Below are 25,847 nucleotides of genomic sequence, written 5' to 3'. Positions count from 1 at the left end.
TGTTGCTATTTTACACTAGCTTCTCCTTTCTCTTCTAATACCATGGCAATGTTAAACATGAGCTATTACTACATACACTGGTGATTTGTTTTTTAATGGGTAGAAAGAGAAAAGAAAGCAGGATAGAGATTTTAACACAAATGTAGGTATTAGCATGCCACATTTTGAAATTAACAGGAGAAAAAGGTTGCTTGGTTACCTGAAACAAAAGGCATAAGAAGTTTCTAGGTAACAACTTAGGCATTTCAGGACCTCAAAGTAAAATCTATTGTCTATAGATACATGTTATTTCAAAAAAAAAAAAAGCAGGGCTATATATGTTGGACTCAGAAATTGGAAACTTCCATAAACAACATAGATGACTTCTATTAAATTTAATATTAGGCTCAGGTGAAGAAGGGAAAAGGACTTTTTAAGTGAATAATAAAATACTGAGAATTCACTGTGGGAGAGTAGAAACAGGGGGCTTTGAAATAGGACAATTTGCATTTGAATCTTAACTCCATCTGCTTTACTTTCTTATCTTGGGTAGACATTTAATCCCTCTGAGCCCAGAATTAAAAAAAAGAAAGGAGTATATGTAAGAGTTCATTTCCTTAGATTGCTTGAGGAAGGGGGCAGTTTTTAACCATCTGTATTTATAGTACCTGGAAAATAATATAAATGTCTATAAATGAGTTTTAAATGAAGAATATCAAGATTCCTTCTTCTTTAAGACTTAGACAAATCACTTCGTATAAGTGATTATACAAATCATTTTTAAGATTTCTTGCTTTTCCAGTAACTTTCAGCTCTACACCTAAAATTATTTAGTGTTCATAAAGGGCCTGGGACTGACTGGGAATGGTTACAAATGGTTTTAATTTATCTTTGGGTTTTTATTTTCCAAAAGTTAAAAACAGGACACTTGAAAAATGAGGAGATGTTTTTGCTTGTTTTTTCCCCGGCCATACCTTGCAGCTCGCAGAATCTTAATTCCTTAACCAGGGATTGAAGCCATGCCCTGGGCAGTGAAAGTGCAGAATTCTAACCACTGGACCACCAGGGAATTCCTCTTGAAAGATGAGGTTTTATACAAAAAGATTTAGTCCTGTTCTGAACCACAATTCTTACATCTAATAGTAATCTTAATAATGATTATACTATTCAGGTGTCAAGGGAGAAGTCTGTTGCAGCACCACAACAGCCCTCCACCAGGGAGTAGCAATTTCTTGCTTTAAAATCAAAAGATATGAGCCAAAATGATAGGGAAATCCTGGTACAATTACGCTGACCTCTGATTAAGGCGCAGAGTGTAAAACAAGGATGGCAGTTCATCTCATTGCTTTTACAGAGATGAGAAGCTATAAAAAACTAAACATTATCTTTATGAGCCTTTCACTTTATTTCTATAAAGACCTAAAGCTTTGTATACTCAATGACATTTAAAATTATCCTATCAAAGGGTAGTATTGTATCAGTATCCCATTGTTCACACGTTACTAATAGGTGACATGCATTTTATCCCCTTTCCCTCACAGCCATCCTCCCATCTTTCTAGCAAATACACAGTTTTCAACTCTTTCCTCTTTTAACTCAAGTTCAGACATCTATTCAGATGGTCGAGGGTTGTTTCCAGTAACTGGGAGAACATGCTTATACAAATCCTGCAGCACATCACCTTACTGAAGGTGAAAGAGAAACATGAAAATATTTTCTGCCACTTACAAACACCATACAATTTTTGCTTCCCATGAATCAAAGAAGTTTGAGGAGTTTAGATATCAAACTTTTTTTTCCTTGAATCTAACGTTTGATATCATATCCCACAGGCAATGGATATTTGCTAGATGTGCGTAGTTTTTGATGATTCACATGCCAAACAAATGGGAGAAAATGCTTTAATTTTCCCAATATTCAGAATATTACTTCATTCTAAAAGAATTATTACTTATAAACAGCACTTTCTCCTACATTTTATGTTCTGCTGAACGTTTTTTTATGTACCCCATTGGGTTACATAATCTGTGGATGAGACAGACAAGCGAAACAATGCTCAACATTTTAACTGAATGGAATATTCAGGGTGCTGGAAAAGGAATCTTTACACAAAGACACATCTAGTGTCAAAGTAAACTTCCTATACAAATCTTAACAAAGGACAAATTTAATTTATAAATGATTAGATTGAATAAAACATTTAAAATTTTAAATAAATTATGCTACTTTAATCATCTTTTATCAATGGATTTAAATCCTTATAATATTGGTCAAGGATATGCAGAGACAACAAAGTATACATAGGTGATTTATACTCTTCAGAACACTCTCAATCTTGGTTTGGAGTTTGAAAGCTAGGCTTTCTAAAATGCCTAATATAATCTAGAATTCTAATGTAATCTGAAATCCATGATACTCTAGGCCAGGCAAGTTGACTTCCTAGGTAACATGTTCAGACCTTGTCTTAACTAGCAGTTTCTTAAGTCTCTCAAGAGCTCTATCAGTTTTGAATTAGTTTGGGCTTCTTTGTTACTAGAGGTCTTCCTTCAGGCTTAACGTCTTGTTACCTGTACTTTGGTATTTGTACAACATTGTATCTCCTTCATTCTGCACTCACCGTTAGCTATTCTATGGCTGACTTCATCTGCTTCAGGGTGATACAGAACAGCAGCTCCTCTCTAGCTCTCATCTCAAGGCCTCTGAGTCACATACTACCAGTACTAGCAGCATCACCATGAGCTTCCCTAACTCCAGTGACTCCAAGACAGGACAGAGCTGCTGACCTTTGGGTCCATGTGTCTACATTCAATCATTCTTAGGTTGTTGTGTTACAAGTTCTCCAGAATTAAACATAAGACTTGCTACTAATACTGTTTCCTTTTACATTTATTTTTAACTGAGTCTTTATATTTGAATAAAATATTTGTTTTTCTAGGATTTATAGTATGCAAATTCTTCTGGAGCCATAAAAATATTAAGACCATAAGCAATACACAAAAAGAGTGAAAATTCCAGAGCTATGTAAAATTACTTAGTTCACAAATTCTACAGCAAGTTATACCATCTGGAAAATGTATAATTGATATGCTCTTTTACATGCTGGCACATTCAATGAAGATAAACATAAAGGATGCAGCAGAAATTAAAGAGATTAAAACACAGATAATGGGTAAGGAACAAATATTTTTCAATGATTTCCTTTGTTATAACATGAATCTACTACAACTCTATGGCTATATAGATACTTATTACCTATACTTCAAATTCTTTTAGGAAATAGTACTACAAGAGAAAAATGGAGACTGGTGATGAAATCTCAAAATACCTTTATATTATAAAAATTAAAAAAAAAAAAGACCTGTTGAAAATATTCAAAAAACTACAAATTTTGTGTTAGGCCTATTAACTAAAACTACATGGTTAATTGTGAATCAGCATCTAATTTCAATGGTAGGGGACAGAGTTAATTTATTCATGGAAATCTAGCATTGAATAGTACAAACAGTTGCCAAATTTCCCTATTGCTAATTTGGACCAATGAGCATAAATTTTAAATTTTCTTTAGATGTGTTTTCTTTGGGGAAGAAATGCTACAGAATACAAAGAAATGGCTGGAAAACAGAAGAGAGAAAAATGCAGAGCTATTTTTAAAGGGGTCAACTATACCTAAAATAAATACTAAAAATTTGCTCTGAAAGAACAATACAAAAATAAAAATTCTAAAAAGCTGAAGTTAGTCTATCCTTACTTGAGGTTTTTAACCATTTAGTATTAAAAAGAACCATCTTGAGCAAAAGAAATTGCCCAAATTAAAACATTCAAAGCTGTTATTCTCAAATAAACAAATTACCCCATAGCTTGAGCTAAAAATCCACAAAAAAGTTGACATAAATTTTCAAAAGAAATGAACAGCAAAGGTTATTCATTTATTTCTAAATATTTATTATTTAGACTAACCTTCCAAACTTTAACATTTCCTCCCAAAAAGGAAGAGGGAATACATTTAAGGAAGATGTCAGTACTGAATAGCTAAAAGGAAAATAAAGCAACAATGAATAAATGCATTCAAATAGCTCCTATATAAATTACCAAATTAAAATTCATAATTGTCATATCACACATACTCATGCTAATTCTTATATTTAAAATGATCAGTTTTCTCTTTCAGGCACTAATTATAATTACCCTCCAATATGGCCCTTACTCCGGAGAAGGCAATGGCACCCCACTCCAGTACTCTTGCCTGGAAAATCCCATGGGCGGAGGAGCCAGGTAGGCTGCAGTCCATGGGGTCTCAAAGAGTCGGACACGACTGAGCAACTTCACTTTCACTTTTCACTTTCATTCATTGGAGGAGGAAATGGCAACCCACTCCAGTGTTCTTGCCTGGAGAATCCCAGGGACGGGGGACCCTGGTGGGCTGCTGTCTATGGGGTCACACAGAGTTGGACACGACTGAAGTGACTTAGCAGCATGGCCCTTACTCAGCCTGAGCCAAAGGATGTGAGAAGGCAGCATCAGGATATACACAAAGCTGATAAAACAGAATCCCAACATTACAGAGGAAGGTAAAGGACAGAAAAATGAGAAACAAAGTCCAGTGTCTTTTTGTGTAGATGCAAAATTTCAAAGGAATGATTATAAGTTATCAATCTAGTGATTTACTCATGATACTCAATTTAAGCCATTTCAGTAATCTTCATGGGTCCAATTAAAAGGTTAGATGCTTTTAAAGATCCCCTGTGGTAAAAATTATTTAATTTAGTAAATTAAATAGCAAATATCATTATCTTGTCATTGGGAGATAGAATCTTGCAAAATAAAAACCCTAGTCTCATTTTTGAACAGGATGCTACAAAAATGGTGTATTATTTACTTAGGGAAGAAGGGGGAAAGGAATGATGAATCTACCTTTACAATCTATTTGCCTCACAAGCCAGGATGCAGCATGTAAGATGAAATTCTAATCCACATGGAAGAATGGAAATTTTTTCTCTATTCCCCCTAATATTTATCTGGACACAATTTTGAAAATCAGGAAATGAAGTAATATGATACTGATACTACTGGTGAGGTAATTAAGGAACTTACCATTTTTTGGGCTTTGATAGTGGTTTGTACTTGCTGTATTTTACACGCCATTCAAGAACTTCTTTACAACGCTGACATACTCCATCATGAAGTTTTGCATTAATTTTCTTAAAAAGAAACAGAAAAACAAATTGAGAATTTCACTAGTGAGTCAGCATTACAAACCCCAAATGGCATATGAGAAATTTAAGCTTTTTTTTTTAAACAGCAACCTAAATTTAACCTGCATAACATTTTACGGTGTACTATGTGTTTTTATGTACATCAATTTGGCTTTTTATGAAGGCAAAGATTCTTAACTCAGGATGTAGCTCAGAATCATCTAGGGAACTTTTTAATTTCCTGGCAGGAGTATTTTAAGCACAAAATCCCCACTGATTCTGATGCATATTCATTTTACAATTCAAACTATATAGTTGAGACATATGCACTTTACTGTATATAAGCTACATCTCAAAAAAAGCAGAAGAAAATCCAATCATATTTTAAGCCTACTGTTTTGACAACTCAAGTCTTACTACTGAGAAATGAGAAATTAAACTGAGATATTAGATAATCCTGAATTGTAGTCTGCAGGGGAGGGCAGAGACTTAACAACTTGAGAAAGGAGAGCCAGGGAGAAGCAGCTGGAAGCAAGGAGATATATAATTATTCAATTTAATCTTTCTGTATTCTCATGTAAAGATGTCTTAGAAAAGTTACCTTGATAACCTGGTTTCTTCAAAACAGAAGATAAGTATGTGCATATGACTGGTAGAAAACGGGCATTATGAGGAAAACAATTTTTTTTCCTTATAATATTCTTCTCAAAATGTGTTGGGAAATAAGAAGGAAGAAAAATTTTTTAATGTGTCATGTGTTCTCACAACAGCTTTGTATTCCGTAACATGTTCATTTGACTCAAGACCTAGACTGCATATTTTCACTAAGTACTCTGAGAATTCTCTAACTTGTTTTGGTTGTGGAAGCCTGGTCTTTGCCTACTCTTGGAATAATGAAAAAAGGATAGTTTAAGTTCTCGTTCTCTTTGCTTCTTTTCTAAATTTTTCAAAAGGAGAAAAACAAAGCATCTCAAAAAATGCAGGTTCTCTGGAAGGTTATTTGAATACTGAGTTAAAAGCACAATGTTTAGAAATCATCTGAAAGAAAACAAAACTTCTGCACAGTGCTTGATATTCTTTAATGCTCTAAACAAGAGGGTAAAATAATAACAAAACATTTATTCAAAGAGAAAATATTTCAAGGGTATTTTCAAAAAACCATAAATTGAGCTGTGAATACATTATGATTGAATTTAATTCTGTGGTAAAAAACATATTCTGTTACTTATGAATTGTGTATGGGTATTCTTTTCTTCCTGATCTAGATGTACAGTCCCTGGGAAAATAAATGCTGCATGCCATTATATCCCCTCTTTTCTGTGGCTCATTGTTGCCAGAAAGAAGGAAATCTGCCTAATACCAAATTCCTCTTCTTATCAACATTGGCACCTAGTTATCGCTTACAGGGTTTGCCAAGAAGTACCCAGAACTAAGGTTCCCATTTCATCTTTTACTCTCACTGCCCTCTGTTGCCTAGAATGTCTTACCAAAAGCACTGCTTGTATTTTCCTAACTCCAACAATAATAAAAAATAAACTAATGACGATCTATGATTATAGTATGAATGTGACATAAACTTTCTAGCTAGCATATTCTTAGAATGCACACCATTTCATTACCTGCAATTTTATTATACACAACACATTTTACTTGTTAACTGGCGAGCATTATTTGGTTTCTCGCTTGCTTCATATCCAATTTCTGACCAGTTCATCTTGATTTACAAAGCTGTGCATAGTTTAGAAACTGGTTTCTTTAGGGTGGATCGACAGATTGACAGTATAACAAAACAGGTCTTTGTGGGAACTTGTCCTGTGAGTGATGTGTGAAGCGGTATAAATGGAGATGTTGTACAGCATTCACATGACCAGCAGGCACTACTACAAAATTAAACTTGATTTTCATGTGTTAAGAAATCATTGAGAAAGAAATGAATGAATAAATGGGAATGAATAAAACTCATTTAAAAGTGCTACAGAAAGAAAACTGTGTACTTTGGTTTTGCTGTATTTTGGCAAACTAGAAAAAGTGAATTCCAGAGACATAAGTGACGAAAGCTTAATCCTAGTTTTAAGGAATCACTCTGCCTGGAGCAAAGGGGGTGGCTGCTGCTGCTGCTGCTGGCAATCTTACATTACTCACAACTGTGTTTACAACTAACCCTGCCCATTTTGGCAATTCATTTTAGCATGTCCCTTATGGTAGAAAATAATAGGTTACTAAGGTAAAGATTTAAGCATTCCAAATATAAAATCAAAACTTAGTTTTCTAACTATAAAAGCCTTTAAAGATAATTTAGTTTAACAAGCTACTTCTCATATCTTTAAAGGAAAAAAAATCATCAGTGGAAGATTCCACTGGACTTAAGAATCCTAGCTAAAAAAAGAAAACCTTCCCTATCAATGAATACTTCTTTTAAAGTTAGAATATCATAAACATGTATCAGAGGACACTCCTACGTCATATATATACATAAAGTCCTAAAAACCGTCTTAGCTGTTATTAATTCATACAACATATTTTATAGTGTTGTTTTTAAACATTCTGCTGTCCAATGATGCATCAGTGGTAATATAAAACATTAATCACCAAAAAGAACTACGTGATGTGAAGACTTCAACTCCCAAGAAGGTAGCAAGAGCAAATTGTAAATATAACATCTGTTATCAATATGCTGATGCTGAAGAATATTTTATAAAATATAAAGTATCATTTAATAGAAGGGAGATACTATTGTGTATGAAGGGGAAGAATTCGAATATCATTCAAGAGCAACTAATATAATTTTCATTAGGACTTTTTGTACATCATAATCCTTTCAGAAATGCTATAGATAAAACAACGGCACATTTACTTCCCTTCATTAGTTGAAAAAAAAAGAAATTAAAAAATGAAATTCTCAAGAAAAATGCCAATTCTAACTGCAGCTGAATCTCCATTTCCATGGAACAGAATGACCTCGTCTCTCCCCTGCCTTACACCAAAATAAGGTATTTGCTGCCAATATAGCTACAACCGTGTTACTCCATATTTAATTATACTTAAAAGTATATATTTTTAAATTTTCTAGTAATACTCCTTTTATTCTAAATTTGATTAGAGGATAAAGAATCTCTGAAATTAGGAGCAAGATATTATATGACTAATAATAATAAGTGTGAAAATCAGTATTTGGGTCTGTGACTTCCAAATTATTACCTGTTATTTTCTTAAATCCTTTTAATATGGCTAGACTATTGTTGGACATAAAGCATCTTACAAAATAAATATAACCAAAAAACAGATGAGGGAATCAGATTAAGGGAAAAACTAGAGTTGGGAGGGAAAATCACAGAGCAGCCAGAAGTACAGCTGGGAAGTGCATCTGCTGGTATAGGCCACAGTGAGATGTGAATTTTCCAGTAGCCACAAACAATGTTTTGCTCACTTACCTGACTCAAGATCTGTAATGTGCCAAAAATCCAGTTTCTCAGAAGCAGCACATCTTTTCTTATTATTAAAACCTGAAGTTTCATTTTCCCAGAGACGATGCCATACGATACACTAAACAATGATCTCAAAAAGCATCCTTACACTACAAAGCATTTCACAGAGCTGTTTTCTATCCTAGTGCTCAAGTAGACAGTGTTATATAGTGCAGTCTAGTAAAAAATTATTTTCAGGTGAAAGTGAAAGTGAAGTCACTCAGGCATGCCCAACTCTTTGGGACCCCATGGACTATATATAGTCCATGGAATTCTCTAGGACAGAATACTGCTGTGGGTAGCTGTTTCCTTCTCCAGGGGATCTTCCCAACCCAGGGGTTGAACCCAGGTCTCCCACATTGCAGGCGGGTTCTTTACAAGTATTTTTCAGGTATGCAATGTAAATACAGATATCTGATATTCATAAGATCTGTAGAAATGCACTGCAAATCATAAGGCCATCTTCAAAGAATACATCCTCCCAAACGAATTCTAAATACCCTCATCTCTATTACAAAAAAATTCAAACATGCAGAAAAAATTAAAACAATACTAACGCATGATCACATATGTTATCTAGAGACAACTTTCCATCTTACCTATTCACTTTTCATGTGTTCAGTTCAGTCGCTCAGCCGTGTCCAACTCTTTGCGACCCCATGAACTGCAGCATGCCAGGCCTCCCTATCCATCACCAACTCCCGAAGTTCACACAAACCCATGTTCATTGAGTCGGTGATTGCAAGTATCACGATTCTTCACCTCTCAGTCATATATATTCTAGAAATAAGACTTTCTCCTACTTAACCACAATACAGAAAACCACACCTCAGAAAAACGAAAAATCACTAATACCATTGAATGTAGCCAGTCTACATTGAAATTTCCTCAATGATCCCTCACCGCCCCACACCCCAATCACTACTCAAGTTCAGTATGTTCTCTGTCTTTTGGTCTAGCGGGATCTCCCTCTTTTATCCTCTACACTGGTTTTTTTTTTTCAATTATTTTTTTTTTTTTAATTTTATTGGAATATAGTTGACTTACAATCTTGTGTAGGTTTCAGGTATACAGCAAAGTGAATCAGTTATACACTGATGTTTTTGAAAATACCAGGCATGTTATCTCGGGAATACTCCACATTCTATATTTGTCAGATTGTTTTATCTTGGTGTAATTTAACTCATTGCTTGTTTTATGTGTTTTTATTTTCATTATCTTAAGATTGTTTCTCTAAGAGAAAACCTTTTCAATTCCAATGAAGGACAACTTTTTTTCTTTTTTTCTCTTATGGACAATGCTTTTAATGTCAAATCTAAGAAGTCTTTGAAGAATCATGATTTTCATCTATGTTTTCTTCTGGAAGTTCAGTAATTTTCGGCTTTACATTTAGTCTATGATCTATTTTGAGTTCATTTTTGTACATGGTACAAAATAGTGGTAGGAGGTTCTTTATAAATTATGTGTCCAATTTCTAGCATCACTGAATTGTATCTTTATCGTCAAAAGTTAAATATGTGTGTCTATTTTGGACTCAATATTCTATCATATTAATCTATGTTTACTTTTTCTTCAGTACTGCCCTGTCTTGATTACTGGAGCTTTAAGGTCTTGAAATCAATACTGTGCATCTGCTAAATTTATTCTTTTTCAAAACTATCTAGCTATTCTACTTCCTTTGCTTTACTGTATACATTTTAACATCAATTTGTTAATTTCAACAACAACAACAAAAAGCCTGTGATGATTGCAATTAGGATTATATTGAAACTATAAATAAATTTAGGGGAGAAGTGACATCTTAACAATATTAAATATTCCAATCCATCAACAATGCATTCCTGGAACAGACCTCACTTGTCTGAGGTGTATTATCCTTTTTATTTATTGGTGAATACAATATGCTAATTTTCCCTGAAGATTTTTGTGTTTACGTTCAATGAGGAACGCTGCTGCTGCTAAGTCGCTTCAGTCGTGTCCGACTCTGTGCGACCCCATAGACAGCAGCCCACCAGGCTCCCCCATCCCTGGGATTCTCCAGACAAGAACACTGGAGTGGGTTGCCATTTCCTCCTCCAATGCATGAAAGTGAAAAGTGAAAGTGAAGTCGCTCAGTCGTGTCCGACTCTTCGAGACCCCATGGACTGCAGCCTACCAGGCTCCTCCGCCCATGGGATTTTCCAGGCAAGAGTACTGGAGTGGGTTGCCATTGCCTTCTCCATTGAGGAATACTGGTCCATGGTTATTTATTTTAATATCTTTGTCTGGCTTCAGTGTTTAGTTCAGTTGCTAGAGGATTCAGGTAAAGGTTAAAGGGACTTAAAATATAAGTAAAGATTTTCTACATGTTAGAAGAACACTGGACTATTAAAAATCTTAGAGGGGCTTCCCTAATGGTCCAGTGGTTAAAAACATGCCTGCTAACGCAGGGGGCACAGGTTCAAAACCTGGTCTGGGAGGATCCCACATGCCAAGGAGCGAGCCTGTACACCGCAACTACCGGAGCCCACGAGCTGCAACCACTGACACCTGAGAGCCCTACAGCCTATGCTCCACAAGAGAAGCCACTGCACTGAGCCCACGCACCACAACCAGAGAGCAGGCCCTGCTCGCCACATCTGCAGAAAGCCCGCACCCTGAACCGAAGACCCAACGCAGCCAGAAATAAAAAGACACATCCTGTAGAATAAGCTCAAGTCCTTATTTTTAAATAATCCTAAGTACAATTATATGTTTAAAAGTGGTTTTTGGTCACAAACTGAGAAAAATTTTATCCTAACTAGATGAAATTAAATTACTTATGCTTACAGCTGGCCTTTGGTTTATTATATTACATAACACTTTAGGAAATAGAATTTATCACTCAATAAATTATGAATGGGGCAGGGGAAAAAACAGAGTTCAAACTTCACACAGAAATCTCTTCTGTATTCTGTCCAGCAGTCTGTAAATTTTGTTCATCTCCTTACCACTTGGTTTTGCAACTAGTCTTTTCCCTTTAGAACTTTTTTCCCACTGTGTATGAACAATAGTATACTCTATTATATAAATTTCTTATGCTAAGAATTTATTACTTTCATGGATAAAAAATAACTTTAGTGACAGTTTTAAGATTTAAAACTATATGAGCATCTATATATAAATATTCAATTATAGAAATTTTTATAAAAATTAATAAGAGGATAAATCTTATCCCTCAGGGATTCTACACTTTTCAGAATTTCAAGCATATATATTTATAGAAATTTGTATTTTTATCTACATGGTGTTTTACAACTTCTCATCAATTTTTTTTTGTATTAGTATATATACTTTTAAAACATGGTTTTATTGACTGTATATTATATTCTTTCAGAGTAATACTTCCATTTAACCTATTTTCTGATAGTTTGCTTATTTCCAACTGAATGAATATATATGGTTTTCAATGTATTATGTTATAAATACCAGAAAACTTCTAATGAACATGCAAATTCTCATCACATTATATTTACACATAACAACTTCTGATCACATTTCAATAAAAGAGTAAAAATGACAGGAATTTTACCACAGGTGAAAACTCATGGTAAAAAATAACTGTCCCCTTCTTAAATCAAGTGCAGTACATAATTATTTGGACATTAAAGCAAATATTTCCTAGTCCTGTCTATAAAAATTTGCTTTGTTTTCTTATCCTGGCAGTTAAAATTTTAAAAAGAACAGAAGACACTGCCACTTTTCTTTTCAAAAAGGGAATTAAAAATCCTTCTTGCCAGAAATTCCCTGGTGGTTCAGTGGTTAGGCCTCAGCACTTTCACTGCCATGGGCGTGGGTTCAATCCCCGGTTAGGGACGAAGACCCCACCACTGTGCGGCTCAGGCCAGAAAGGAAAAAAGAAATCCCTGCTATAATCAACAATACCACAATTACTAGAGACAGAACACTACTATATGATCCAAAATATTAACACTGACTTCTAGTCACTTAAAACTTTCAAACATACAAACTATTTCAGTGTGATACGAAGCAATAGTTTGAATGTTTATTACTCTCAGAAATACCTTATTTGGACAAGTTACTGAGTCTTACTATTTTTATGTATTTTATTATTTCACAAAATGAGCTAGTCATATAAATAGACCAGAAATACTTTTGAAGTCAGTTCTAGTAATAAAATCCGTTTGTCATTTAAGGAAAAATAGAAAACCAAAGTTACTACAGGCTTACTTCTTTTTAAGAAACTACATTGGTTCAATGTAACTAAAGAGATTGGCTCTCAACATTTATAAGCAAATTATAACTTTAAAATTCTAAAATATTTGATATAAATACATATGGACATCAAAATACATAAATGTTTCAGTTACCAATATTTGATTTTTCACAATATAAAATTCCAATTAAGAGATACCTAGGGGATAAAATAAGTTATATTTCTACTATATGCTAAAATAATTATTTTTTCCCCTGAAGTCTAGCCCATCTTTGTCTCCTTCACATTATATTCATCTAAGCCCTTAAAACACCAATACCAACCAGAGAATTGAAAATATATACTAAAAATACTCAAATTCTCCTCGTTCTACATATTTACAATATTAGCGTTTTTAGTCAAGAAACGATATTGGATTCCCTCGCTCACTTTTTTTTTTTTTTTACTGCTGAAACCTATAACAAACGACATCTGCAAAAACAAACAATTGTATTTTCATCCAAAGACTGAATATAAAATGGGCCCTGATCATCCTAAACAGAGGACTATTCTCTCAAAAAGTGGGTAGAGCTATTGTCTGTTACAATTATACAGAGAGGGTCTATGTACAAACTACCTACTGATTTATTTCAGTAGCCATGCAAACTACTCATATTCTCACTGACAAGCTTACTGCAGACAGACACTTAAATGGAGCCACACCTGCCTACAGGCAGAAACATGCTATTGCAGTATCTTCTGGCAGTAGCAAAACCTATTAAGAAAGTCATTTCTGTTTTCCAAAGTATATTTCACTCATTTACTTTTAAGTAAAAATTAAAATAAGTCGGTGCTGTGAATTTTAACAAGCAAATATTTCTGAAGGATTTGAACCACCAAATCATTGCACTGATAAACCAATCACATCTTTTAAAAGGTGTGGTCAGTTGGAACAAAGAGCACTCTGGTATAAAGATTTTTAATTCTCTCCATATTGCACTAAAAGGCACAATTCAGGAGGATATGTTATGAATGTTTAAAAAAAAATTTATAGAAGGACTCACATTGCAACACTAAGAACAAATTATAAGAAGAACATAGAATAATCTCCCGAAGACAAGAGAAATTTTGCCCTACAAAAACATTGGGTATTTAGTATTTTAAGATAATGTACATTTAATTATCTTTAAGCCATCTTCATTATTAACTACAGGACTTTAATGAATAAATAACCCAAAAATAACTTCTCTAAAGTGGAAATAGCTTTATTGTCAGAGTAGTTTTATGGGAGCTAAGTTTTTTCTCTCAAAATTTTGCTGTAAATGGTCAAAATGTCAATGGTTTTATCCAGAAATTTTTGTCTTTCCTGAAAAAAAGACTCACCTTACAAAGTAGGATTGTACTTCAAACTTCATTTGCTCCGTCTCAAGATCCTTTGCTAATACTTCTTCCTCTGATTACCCCTTAAAACGATCCATTCCTCAATATTTAGTCATCAGCTCATTCACTGAGCTTCCCTGTGTCTGTCTCTTCTTCAACTTAGATGTCTGTGCTGTGCTCCTTTCTTTCCACACTCTGTGTGAGTGTGTGTGTGTTACTCACTGTCATGTCCAACTCCTTGCGACCTCATGTACTGTAGCCTGCCAGGCTCCTCTGTCTATGGAATTCTCCAAGCAAGAACAGTAGGGTGAGCAGCCATTCTGTTCTCCAGGGGATCTTCCTGATCCAGGATTGAACCTGGGTCTCCTGCACTGCAGATTCTTTACTGTCTAAGCCACTAGGGAATCCCTTCCATACTCTTCACTCACGGTCAACATAACCTATAACTACAGCTTCAGTAATGAGCTCAATGAAGATTACTTCCAAAACAATGCACAATCCTAATGCTTCTCTGGAGGTCCTGATATATCAGTCTGCATGAAGGAAATCCATTTTCCTCCTCATGGAAATCACTGAAACACTTCAAATCCGTGGACTGAATCACAATCACTATCTTAGCAGTAAAATCTGTTTCTCCTTTGTCCCAAACGTCATCTTAAACTCTTCTTGTAGTCTGAGGTATAAAATCTCAGGTCACCTTTGACTCCTCCTCCCTCTCCTACCAAAATGCCAATATTGACAAAACTAATTTTTCCACAATGTCCCCAACTTTGTCTTCTACTTTACATCCCCCCTACTTCTGTATATCAGGTCCTCATTTCTATCTGTACTGCTAAAGCAGCCTCCCAAATAGAAGATGGATTAGAAACTAAAAAAGATAAATGGAGACCAAGCTGTCAACAGTTATGTCTAACAGACATCTGTCCATATGCCTCCTCTGGTCAGAAACTTACATTCCTTGGGCATTCCTAAGACTGAAATTCACAGTTAATCATGATGGTGTGATCACTCACCTAGAGCCAGACATCCTGGAATGTGAAGTCAAGTGGGCCTTAGAAAGCATCACTACGAACAAAGCTAGTGGAGGTGATGGAATTCCAGTTGAGCTCTTTCAAATCCTGAAAGATGATGCTGTGAAAGTGCTGTACTCAATATGCCAGCAAAGTTGGAAAACTCAGCAGTGGCCACAGGACTGGAAAAGGTCAGTTTTCATTCCAATCCCAAAGAAAGGCAATGCCAAACAACGCTCAAACTACTGCACAATTGCACTCATCTCACATGCTAGTAAAGTAATGCTCAAAATTCTCCAAGCCAGGCTTCAGCAATATGTGAACTGTGAACTTCCAGATATTCAAGCTGGTTTTAGAAAAGGCAGAGGAACCAGAGATCAAATTGCCAACATCTGCTGGATCATCGAAAAAGCAAGAGTGTTCCAGAAAAACATCTATTTCTGCTTTATTGACTATGCCAAAGCCTTTGACTGTGTGGATCACAACAAACTGTGGAAAATTTTTCAAGAAATGGGAATACCTGACCTGCCTGACCTGCCTCTTGAGAAACCTATATGCAGTTCAGGAAGCAATAGTTAGAACTGGACATGGAACAACAGACTGGTTCCAAATAGGAAAGGGAGTACGTCAAGGCTGTATATTGTCACCCTGCTTATTTAACTTATATGCAGAGTACATCACGAGAAACGCTGGGCTGGAAGAAGCACAAGCTGGAATCAAGATTGCTGGGAGAAATATCAATAACCTCAGATATGCAGATGACACCACCGTTATTACAGGTGAAGAGGAACTCAAAAGCCTCTTGATGAAAGTGAAAGTGGAGAGTGAAAAAGTTGGCTTAAAGCTCAACATTCAGAAAACGAAGATCATGGCATCTGGTCCCATCACTTCATGGGAAATAGATGGGGAAACAGTGGAAATAGTGTCAGACTTTATTTTTTGGGGCTCCAAAATCACTGCAGATGGTGACTGCAGCCATGAAATTAAAAGACGCTTACTCCTTGGAAGGAAAGTTATGACCAACCTAGAGAGCATATTGAAAAGCAGAGATATTACTTTGCCAACAAAGGTCCATCTAGTCAAGACTATGGTTTTTCCAGTGGTCATGTATGGATGTGAGAGTTGGACTACAAAGAAAGCTGAGCGCCGAAGAATTGATGCTTTTGAACTGTGGTGTTGGACAAGACTCTTGAGAGTCCCTTGGAATGCAAGGAGATCCAACCAGTCCATTCTGAAAGAGATCAGCCCTGGGATTTCTTTGGAAGGACTGATGCTAAAGCTGAAACTCCAGTACTTTGGCCACCTCATGCCAAGAGTTGACTCATTGGGAAAGACTCTGATGCTGGGAGGGATTGGGGGCAGGAGGAGAAGGGGACGACAGAGGATGAGATGGCTGGATGGCATCACCGACTAGATGGACATGAGTCTGAGTGAACTCTGGGAGTTGGTGATGGACAGGGAGGCCTGGAGTGCTACGATTCACGGGGTCGCAAAGAGTCGGACACAACTGAGCAACTGAACTGAACTGAAGACTGAAATTGAGACCTCACCACAATATGATCTCTACTTTCCTTTCTGGTCCTATCACCTGTCTTTCTTGCCTATGCATTTGGGCACTCCCAAGTAAACAAATATGGCAGACACCACAATCTGCCTCCTCCTGTGGCTTTGCTCTGCCAGTCCTTTTGCACCACACTCTCATGTCGAAGTTCAATTCTTCATTCAAATCTAGGTTTGTGTTCCAAACAACCCTCCAAAATCCCATGTAGTATTTTCCATCTCGTTCAATTTAAAGGACGTACACAAGGCCTATAATGAATGGCCGGGCATATATTAGATATATGGGTACAAGAGACAAGTAAAGTCTTTATCCTTGAGCTAGTAAGCAGTCAAACAGAGAGATGGCTTTGGCAGTGTGGAAATTAAAACACAGAGAGACAAATGGTGCTTTGGGATCATCCTCTACCTTACAAAGGCCAAGTGCCACTGCAAGGGAAGGACACATGAAGTATGAGAAAGTATATGGCCCTTTGGGGAAACTGCGAGCAGTGAGGAAGAGCCAAACAACAGGGTGTGAGGAGAATGGAAGGAATGAGCTAAATTATAAGAGAACATGTTTGCCAGCTAAAGAATTTTGAGTACTAAACAGGAAAGGAATCTGATTGAATAAGATCCTAAGCAGCAGTTAAAGACAGGACTAGAGGGAAGTATGGGGATTTGTAAGGAAGCTGCTATAGTAGAAAAATAATATACTAAAACACTAAATTTGGCTGTAGCAGTGGGGACAGAAAGATGGGTACAGGCATGGGAGATAATAAGGACAAAAAAATGATCTAGGTTCAGTAAGTAGTTAGAGAAATGATGACCAGAATAGAATTAGGGCAAAGCCAAGCCTTTAGGGAAAAATGGCTTTTAAGTCCATTCTCAAACTCTAAGGTACATAAGACCCAACCCGAAAGCATACTAAAAATCAGATTTCCAGGCCCCACTACTCCCTGAGATTGTGATTTGTAACTCAGGAGTTTCCGTTGCATAGACCACACTGCAAGAACCTGTGGTAAAGTGATGAGGAATGCCCTAGAGCGAAAAAGAGCTCAGACAATAGCCTCCTGTGATAGCAGCCCCTCCCACCTTCCTCAGATAGACCTAAGGTACAAATGAGGAAAGAAAGATCACTGGAAAGCTAGTCACACAGACAAGCATATCAATCTGAGCATCAAATACAGGAGAAGGTAATTAACAGAAGACCATGTGGTTTGAAGACCATGTACGTTAGAATTTCCTGTGAGCTGCTGCTGCTGCTGTGTTGCTTCAGTCGTGCCCGACTCTGTACGACCCCATAGATGGCAGCCCACCTGGCTCCCCCGTCCCTGGGATTCTCCAGGTAAGAATACTGGAGTGGGTTGCCATTTCCTTCCCCAATGCATGCATGCATGCTAAGTCGCTTCAGTCATGTCCGACTCTGTGCGATCCCATGGACAGCAGCCCACCAGGCTCCTCCATCCACAGGATTCTCCAGGCAAGAACACTGGAGTGGGTTGCCACTTCCTTCTCCCTCCTGTGAGCTACTTGTTTAGAATGATGATTCCTAGACTCAACCCCAAGATCTACTGATTGATAAAATCTGAATTTTATACAACTCTCCAGATGATTCTTAACCATGTCAAAGGTTAAGAACCACAGGCAGCTGAAGCAAGTTGACATTTCCAGAGAGAATAATATGTTCCCAACCTTACCTTTGCTACTGAGAGTATTACTAGTAAGGGGGTGAAATGCTTTTCCTTAGAAAAAAAGTTGATTATTGTAGTTGAAACACCACTGGTTACTGTAAGTGAGAACAATAATATTTATATAGTATCATCTTGGACTTCCCTGGTGGCTCAGACGGTAAAGCATCTGTCTACAACGTGGGAGACCTGGGTTCGATCCCTGGGTTGGGAAGATCCCTTGGAGAAGGAAATGGCGATCCACTCCAGTACAATTGCCTGGAAAATCCCATGGACAGAGGACCCTGGTAGACTACAGTCCATGGGGTCGCAAAGAGTTGGAGAAGACTGAGCCATTTCACATTCATTCATTCATTCAGTATCATCTTAATCAATATTCAGTTAATCATATCATTTCCTCAAGACATTAGGGGAAAAAGTTTTATTTCTATTTTATAGACGAAGAGAAAAACACAACAGGTTTGACAATCTGCCTACACTTACATACCTACAAAGTCATATAACCAGGGCTCAAGACCACACCTTCTGACTCCAAATTCTACATTTTGCTCCACCATTCTATACTGTCTCTCTTTTAGAATCTCAGTCTGATTTCTAGTTTCTCCATCAAGAGCATCTCTACACTGGGAAGATGCACTTTGATTTCCAACCAAGTAACTTAAAAGGAACCTTTGAAACGTACAGTTTTGACTAGACTATTTGTATACTAATGTATCAAATATCTGAGTCTCCAGAATAGCCTCAAAACTGACAGGAAAAGCTATGTTAGAGACACATATCCAGAATCCAGAAGACCTATTATTTAAGAAGCTTTTCCAAAGTCTAATATCAAAAGACATCATACCAAATGTAATTTATCCTAGACTCTCAGCCTGTATGTTTAAAGTCTCTTAATTCAGACATGGTTCACACTGCTACGGCACTGTATAGAAACCATCTGTTTTCTACTCTGACTTCCTCATGGTCAGGAAAAACAGAATTTATAGAAATAGTTTCTGGCCTTTATTGCTGTTTCTGGAATTTAGGCCAGATCTAAACATGCTGAAAGCTGGGAAATTCTTCTTCGCTCTTCCCTGTGTTTTAAACCTGCCTTCAGTTCAGTTCAGTTCAGTCGCTCAGTCGTGTCCAACTCTTTGTGACCCCAGCACTCCAGGCCTCCCTGTCCATCACCAACTCCCTGAGTTCACTCAAATCCATGTCCATCGAGTTGGTGATGCCATCCAGCCATCTCATCCTCTGTCGTCCCCTTCTCCTCCTGCCCCCAATCCCTCCCAGCATCAGAGTCTTTTCCAATGAGTCAACTCTTCGCATGAGGTGGCCAAAGTACTGGAGTTTCAGCTTTAGCATCATTCCTTCCAAAGAACACCTACCTGCCTTAGATATTAATAAAATTTAAACATCAGACTAAATCTCAATTAGCTACAGAATCTAATATTAGGAAAGGAAAGGAAAGTGAAGTCGCTCAGTCGTGTCCGACTCTTTGTGACCCCATGGACTGGAGCCCTACCAGGCTCCTCTGTCCATGGGATTTTCCAGGCAGTAGTACTGGAGTGGATTGCCATTTCCTTCTCCAGCGGATCTTCCCAATCCAGGGGTGGAACCCAGGTCTCCCGCATTGTAGACAGATGCTTTTACTGAACATGCTGGGAAATCTGAGTAATTTCTAGATCAGTAATTATCAACTTTTGTTTCTCCTGCCACTATTCACATCCCCATGTTACTTTCATCATCAAATACAGAAAATAATACAACTTAATTAACAGGAAAGTAATGAGCATTTTGGGGAAGGACAGGAAAAAGAGATCCTGATACATTCTTTTCCAACAGAGGATGTCTCTATCAGAACTAGAGGAGACAGAGCTAAATACGTGTATTTCTATCTTCTCAAGAAATCTACTGTACTTATCATTTAATTCCCTGCTTGGTTGTTTACAGTTATGGTCAATGTTCTTTTGCTTATGCAACTCCTTGAGTGATTTTATATCTATGGGATATGTCTGTACTTTGGTCAGGTGTCTGGACAAAAGCATGCTTCAGGAAAAGTTATTTATCTATGTGGTTTACTATAAAACAGGTCTTTTTTGGTTTTCATTATAAAAATAATAGCAAACTAAATATTTTTTACATAAAAGACTGCTATCATAAATCTATAAATCACACGTCTAATCCTTCATAAAAATTCTCCCTGCTGCTATTCTTAGAACATTCCTGTGGCTAGGGGCAGGCATAATTATCTTCATTTTGCAGATGAGAAACCTGAGGCTTAGAGAATTAAGAGATTTGCTCGAGGTCACACAATTAATCAGGACAGCAGAGGCAGAACTCATAAAAAGATGCCTTATATTTGAGGGCATTCTACTAAAGTTAGAAGAAGAAAGTGTTCCCCTATAGCTTTCAAGGTTTTCTAAATAGTAAAGAAAAAAAAATTAAAAGCACAAAATTTTGCTAAATTTGTCTACGTTTTTGTCCTATGTTTTGACTCAAATTCTAACACTGGTATATTGTTTTGCAAATAGGGCCAAACCTGCTGGCTTGTTCCTAAGGAACCTTGCAGTATTATATATCATTTGTTTAAAAGGCATAAAACATCCCTAAGTTAGAAAAATTCATTTAGGAAAGAAAATATTATCTTTGCTAAGCCATGTTCTGAAAGAGGAGGATTTACTTTTCTACCTTGTTCTTCACAGATTCTCAGCACACTGAACCCTGAATAATAAAAGGTAAACTAAGCAGTGCGCTACACGGGCCAACTATGTACAATCCAACTGGAATGCAAAAAGCCCTGCTCAATCAGCAGTCATGTAGTGTCATGAGGCAACACATGTGTTTTTATAAGCACTCATTAAAAGTTAGTTACAATTCGAGATCCTGTCCAACCAGTATGGTATGCCCCAAGTTAGTGATCTTAAGAGAGACAAAACTACTAACCAACAATTGTTTAACATGTATTAAACAAAAAAGAACAATGATATTAATTTCCTTCTAATAGCATATTTTTGGAATTTATGGAATTAACTCTTCCAAGCATAATAATTGGCAGTGGCCCCAAACCAAATGATTTTATCTTTTAAAATACATCAGCATTGTACATCATTTACTTGGGGACAGGATACAAGGGCAATTGCCATACTGAAGCTAGTTAACTTCTTCAAAGACAGTTGCCTTGTTCTGGTCACATTAGAATGTCCTAAGAATAATCTGTACCTGATGACGATTGATTGAGGAGTCAAGTCACATCAGGAAAAAATTAGGTTTGTGCCATGATTCGTTTAGTCCAGCTATTCACATGTGACTTACTTAACTTCAGTTGAGAGCATTTTCTCATTCTTAAAAAGAAAGGTATTTTTTATGACAAGAATAGAACAAGCTAAGGTATTAAAATTAAAGTATGTTCTGAAATGAAAGATACAAGTCACCTACAACAAAACACTACTCTATTTTATTTCTATAGTTTTTTTTTTTTAATCTAAAGTTATCCTATAGTTCTTATTTAATTCTCACATCAGCCTTGTGTGGAAGGAAGAAAGTGGTATTGCTATTTATTGCTATTCTAATTTATAGAGCATTGATATAACTTACCTATGGTCAAAGAGCGACTCCACAGCCACACAGGGAGGAATCCGAAGTGTCTACTCCTGTGCTACCCTGACTCCAAATTTAGGACTCTTTCAAACAGTCAAATTATAAAATGTATCACAGCTTAGAAGTAAGTACAGGATGTATCATGACCACATCTCTGCTGTCTACAGGAACAATTTGAAAAAAAGTACGAGCTAGTGTCTACTCAGTACTGTGCTAGGCAACACAAAGATTCAGAAGATTTCCAATACACAGTTCTTTCCTCCTAGTGCTTCAAACCTAGTTGGGAGACAAAAGTAAAGGGCATGATGTAAATCTGAATAGTGAGCAATATACTGTCAAGAGTTAAAAGGGTGTTTAAAATAAGAGATTAACTGCCAGCTTCTTCAAAGGTGGCTTTTGGAAGGATTTAGACTGAGGGATGGGGCTTCCCAGGTGGCACTAGCGGTAAAGAACCTGCTTGCAGATGCAGGAGACATCAGAGATGTGGGTTCAATCCCTGATCAGGAAGATCCCCTGGAGGAGGGGATGGCAACCCACTCCAGTATTCTTGCTTGGAGAATCCCATGGACAGAGCCTGGCAGGCTACAGTTCATAGAGTTGCAAAGAATCAGACACAACTGAAGCGATTTAGGACACAGGACACACAGACTGGGAGGTGGAGGAGTCATCAGAGACTCAAGGCTTACATGCCTCCTGCAGTGCCATCACCGCCGAACTCTGAAAGCGCAAGTCGGTCTTGAAGTCCTGGGCAATCTCACGCACAAGGCGCTGAAATGGCAGTTTACGGATAAGAAGCTCTGTGGACTTTTGGTAGCGGCGGATCTCGCGCAGGGCCACCGTGCCAGGACGGTAGCGGTGAGGCTTTTTTACGCCGCCGGTGGCCGGTGCACTCTTGCGAGCCGCCTTGGTGGCTAGCTGCTTGCGTGGCGCTTTGCCGCCAGTGGATTTACGGGCAGTTTGCTTTGTACGGGCCATAACAAACCTGGTAGCCTTGCAGATTCAAAAACTCTATTGTTTCATTCAGTCCCAACCCAACAGAACATAGAGGAAGATATATATCCCTACTACTCATGACAAATTTGCAAAGTTTGTTACAAAAAAGACATCTTATGTTTTCAAAGACCACTGTTAAAATCTTGTAAAATAAGTCCTCAAAAGGTTGCAGATCAAAGTCTAACGTGACACACAGGCTTGATTTAAAACAATAGCAACTCATCTTCTTTCATTCCTTCTTTGTACTTCTACCAGTTGAGTATTAGAACCAGAAGTTGGGTTCAACTGCAAGCAGAAGCAGGAGAGATTATCTACAGATATTCACACAGATCATATTTTTCAGCCCTTCCAAAAATTGCTAGTAAAACTTCCAGTTTGCTCACTATTACTTCTTGTACACTGGTCTTAACTCTCCAGCTACACTAGCAACACCATAAACGCTAGAACAAGGTCTTATTTTCATCTCCAGTAGTTCAGCACAGACACCAAACAAATAACAGGCATTTTAGACTTTAATAATGAAACTGATTTCTCTTCTCTATGGCTTTTCTACCACCCTAAGACAAGACCTTTAGCTTGCTTTTGTTTTTAATTCCCAAGTGTGGCTGAAATGAGTATAGATTTTGTCTTCCAAATAGTTTACCTCTTCTGTTTTATGATTCACATATAACAGTATTTATGTTTACTGAATGTTTACTGAAAAGTTAACTTAGTTTTACTGAGGTCTCCTTTTACTGCTGTTTCTTCTACCACGTATCTTCCTAATACCCTGGAGTACATTACTTACAATATAGCTATTTTTGACAAACTTTTAGTCTGGATGATTCTTTTGCCTTGATTTCCAAGCCATAGTTTAGCTCTATAAAGAACTCTTAATTCAGGACTTCCCTGGTGGTCCAGTGACTAAGATTCAGTGCTCCCAAGGCAGGGGGCCCAGGTTTGATTCCTCATCAGTGAACTAGACCTCACATACTGCAACTAAGATTTGGTGCAGCCAAATAAATAAATAAATATTTAAAAAAAAATAATAATTCTAAAATACTTTCTTTATAACACTTTGTATACCTTTTCCTTTATTTTTTTTCCAAGTAGCAGATGAGAAGTCTGATGCTCACAGGATCACAGTTGCTTTATGGGTAACCTCATTTTCCCCTCTCTTTGAAAGCCTGTAGAATTTCTTTGCACTTCTACGATTGGCGTTCCAAAATATAACCATGATAGGTCTAGAACTCTGCTACCTGAAGGCCTAAGATTTTTGTCAACTTTGGAAAATTTTTGTGTTTTTTTCCATTACTTTTTAACATTTCTTCCTCACCCTCCTCATCTTCTGGATTTCTTTTACTCAGATAGTAGCTTTCCTAACTTGATCCTCCTTATCTGAAATTTCATTTCAGAATTTTTATCATTTTGACCTTTCATACTAGGTTTTAGACAGATCCAATGGCTTGATCTCTCAAACTGCCAATTTAGTCTTCAGTCTTGTCCGTACTGCTATTTAGCCACCTAAGATGTTTACATTTCTGTAACCACAACTGTCATTTTTACAAAATGTCATAGGCTTCTGCAGCTGCTGCTGCTGTTTTTAGCAGCAATCTATCTTTGTTTTATGGATTTTGAGAGCTTTCTGAGTCATTAAATGTGGATACCAATTACACTTTTTCGAAGTTCTCCTCTGTGTCTTCTATTACCTTTGTTAACCAGGCACAGGAGGTAGGGTTTCCAGTCTATTGGTTTTCCTAAAAAGTTTAGTGCTGCTCAGTAGTCTGCTCGTATTTATAACTGAGGGTTTAGATCTGCACTATCCAGTATGGTAGCCACTGTCCACATGTAACTATTAAAATGGAATTTCAATTAAAATTCAGTTCCTTAGTTCCACTGGGCATATTTCAAATGCTCAACAGGTACATGTGGCTAATGGCTATCGTACAGGGTAGAACTGTTCTGAAATATCTCTACCATCATAGAAAGTTGTTCTGGACAGTACTATTATAGTATAATCAACAGATATAGAATGGGTTACTAGAGCAGAATTGAGAAATGCTACTGTTCTGGAATCCAAACATTATACAATCTCTGCCTCTGGCTGACAGGAAAAAACTTAACAGCTTGATAGCTTTAGCAGCACAGGAAGCATGTTGCCTCTAAGCCTAGGGATTCCTCGTTAAGCTCTGAGACTAGAAATGATCAAGAATATTGCTCTGACTTTGTCTTTCATGGCATGTCTCCAGTTTAGAGAGTTGCTCTTCTGACCTTATCTTGAGGGTAAATGATAGAGAAAGCCACTTGATGCAAAAAATTGGTACAGATCTTATTAATTCTGACACTGACATTGTTCCACAGTTTTATTGGAAAAACCTTGACTTCCATCTGTATTATAACACAGATTCAAAAAATGCTTAGTTGAATCAGTCTAATCTCATCTACTTTATATCTTAAATTTCTTTTTGTTTTTTCAGTTTTTCTAATGTTTCAACTTTATTTTTTCCCTCAGTCATTTCATTTTAAAAACAGAAAGATAAATGCATGTTTTCAGTCAGTCATTTTGAATTAGAAGCCTTAGTAAAATTTGACTGATTTTTTTCTTACTGGGTAGAGAATGAAGGCATTAATAAAGGTGTCCCTAGAGAATCTCTAAGATTAGAATTAACTATCACAAGAAACCAGAGATTTTTATTTAAATATACTAGGAAACAGTTGACCTTGAAATCATCATATGAGGGTCAAAGAACCACCCACGGTTCGATAATGAGGAGTTTAAATTAGAGCAAAAGCATCACATATGTAAAAGTAACCCTAATATCGTTTTATATGGATGATAAATGACAACTTATCCCACATGACTATTC

General features: G+C 36.8%; 1 protein-coding gene across 5 annotated transcripts in view; it reads right to left on the bottom strand.

The window, feature by feature from the left end:
- The window catches only part of C8H9orf85 (chromosome 8 C9orf85 homolog), a 77,662-nt gene that overhangs the window by 37,327 nt on the left and 14,488 nt on the right, over positions 1 to 25,847 (bottom strand). For 2 of the 5 annotated variants that reach the window (XM_070794656.1, XM_019966063.2), the window contains exons 2-3: positions 5,071 to 5,177; positions 3,937 to 4,008 (exon numbers count right to left, since the gene is read on the bottom strand). In XM_070794656.1, coding sequence (XP_070650757.1) covers positions 3,937 to 4,008; positions 5,071 to 5,177 — 179 coding nt within the window. Of the gene's footprint in view, positions 1 to 3,936; positions 4,009 to 5,070; positions 5,178 to 8,602; positions 9,227 to 25,847 lie in introns of those variants that run through there. The other 3 variants (XM_070794655.1, XM_070794657.1, XM_019966064.2) reach the window with 3 other exon arrangements.

Source organism: Bos indicus, chromosome 8 (assembly GCF_029378745.1).
Source record: "Bos indicus isolate NIAB-ARS_2022 breed Sahiwal x Tharparkar chromosome 8, NIAB-ARS_B.indTharparkar_mat_pri_1.0, whole genome shotgun sequence".
Taxonomy (NCBI): Eukaryota; Metazoa; Chordata; class Mammalia; order Artiodactyla; family Bovidae; genus Bos; species Bos indicus.
This window is presented reverse-complemented; position numbering and strand designations above follow the sequence as displayed.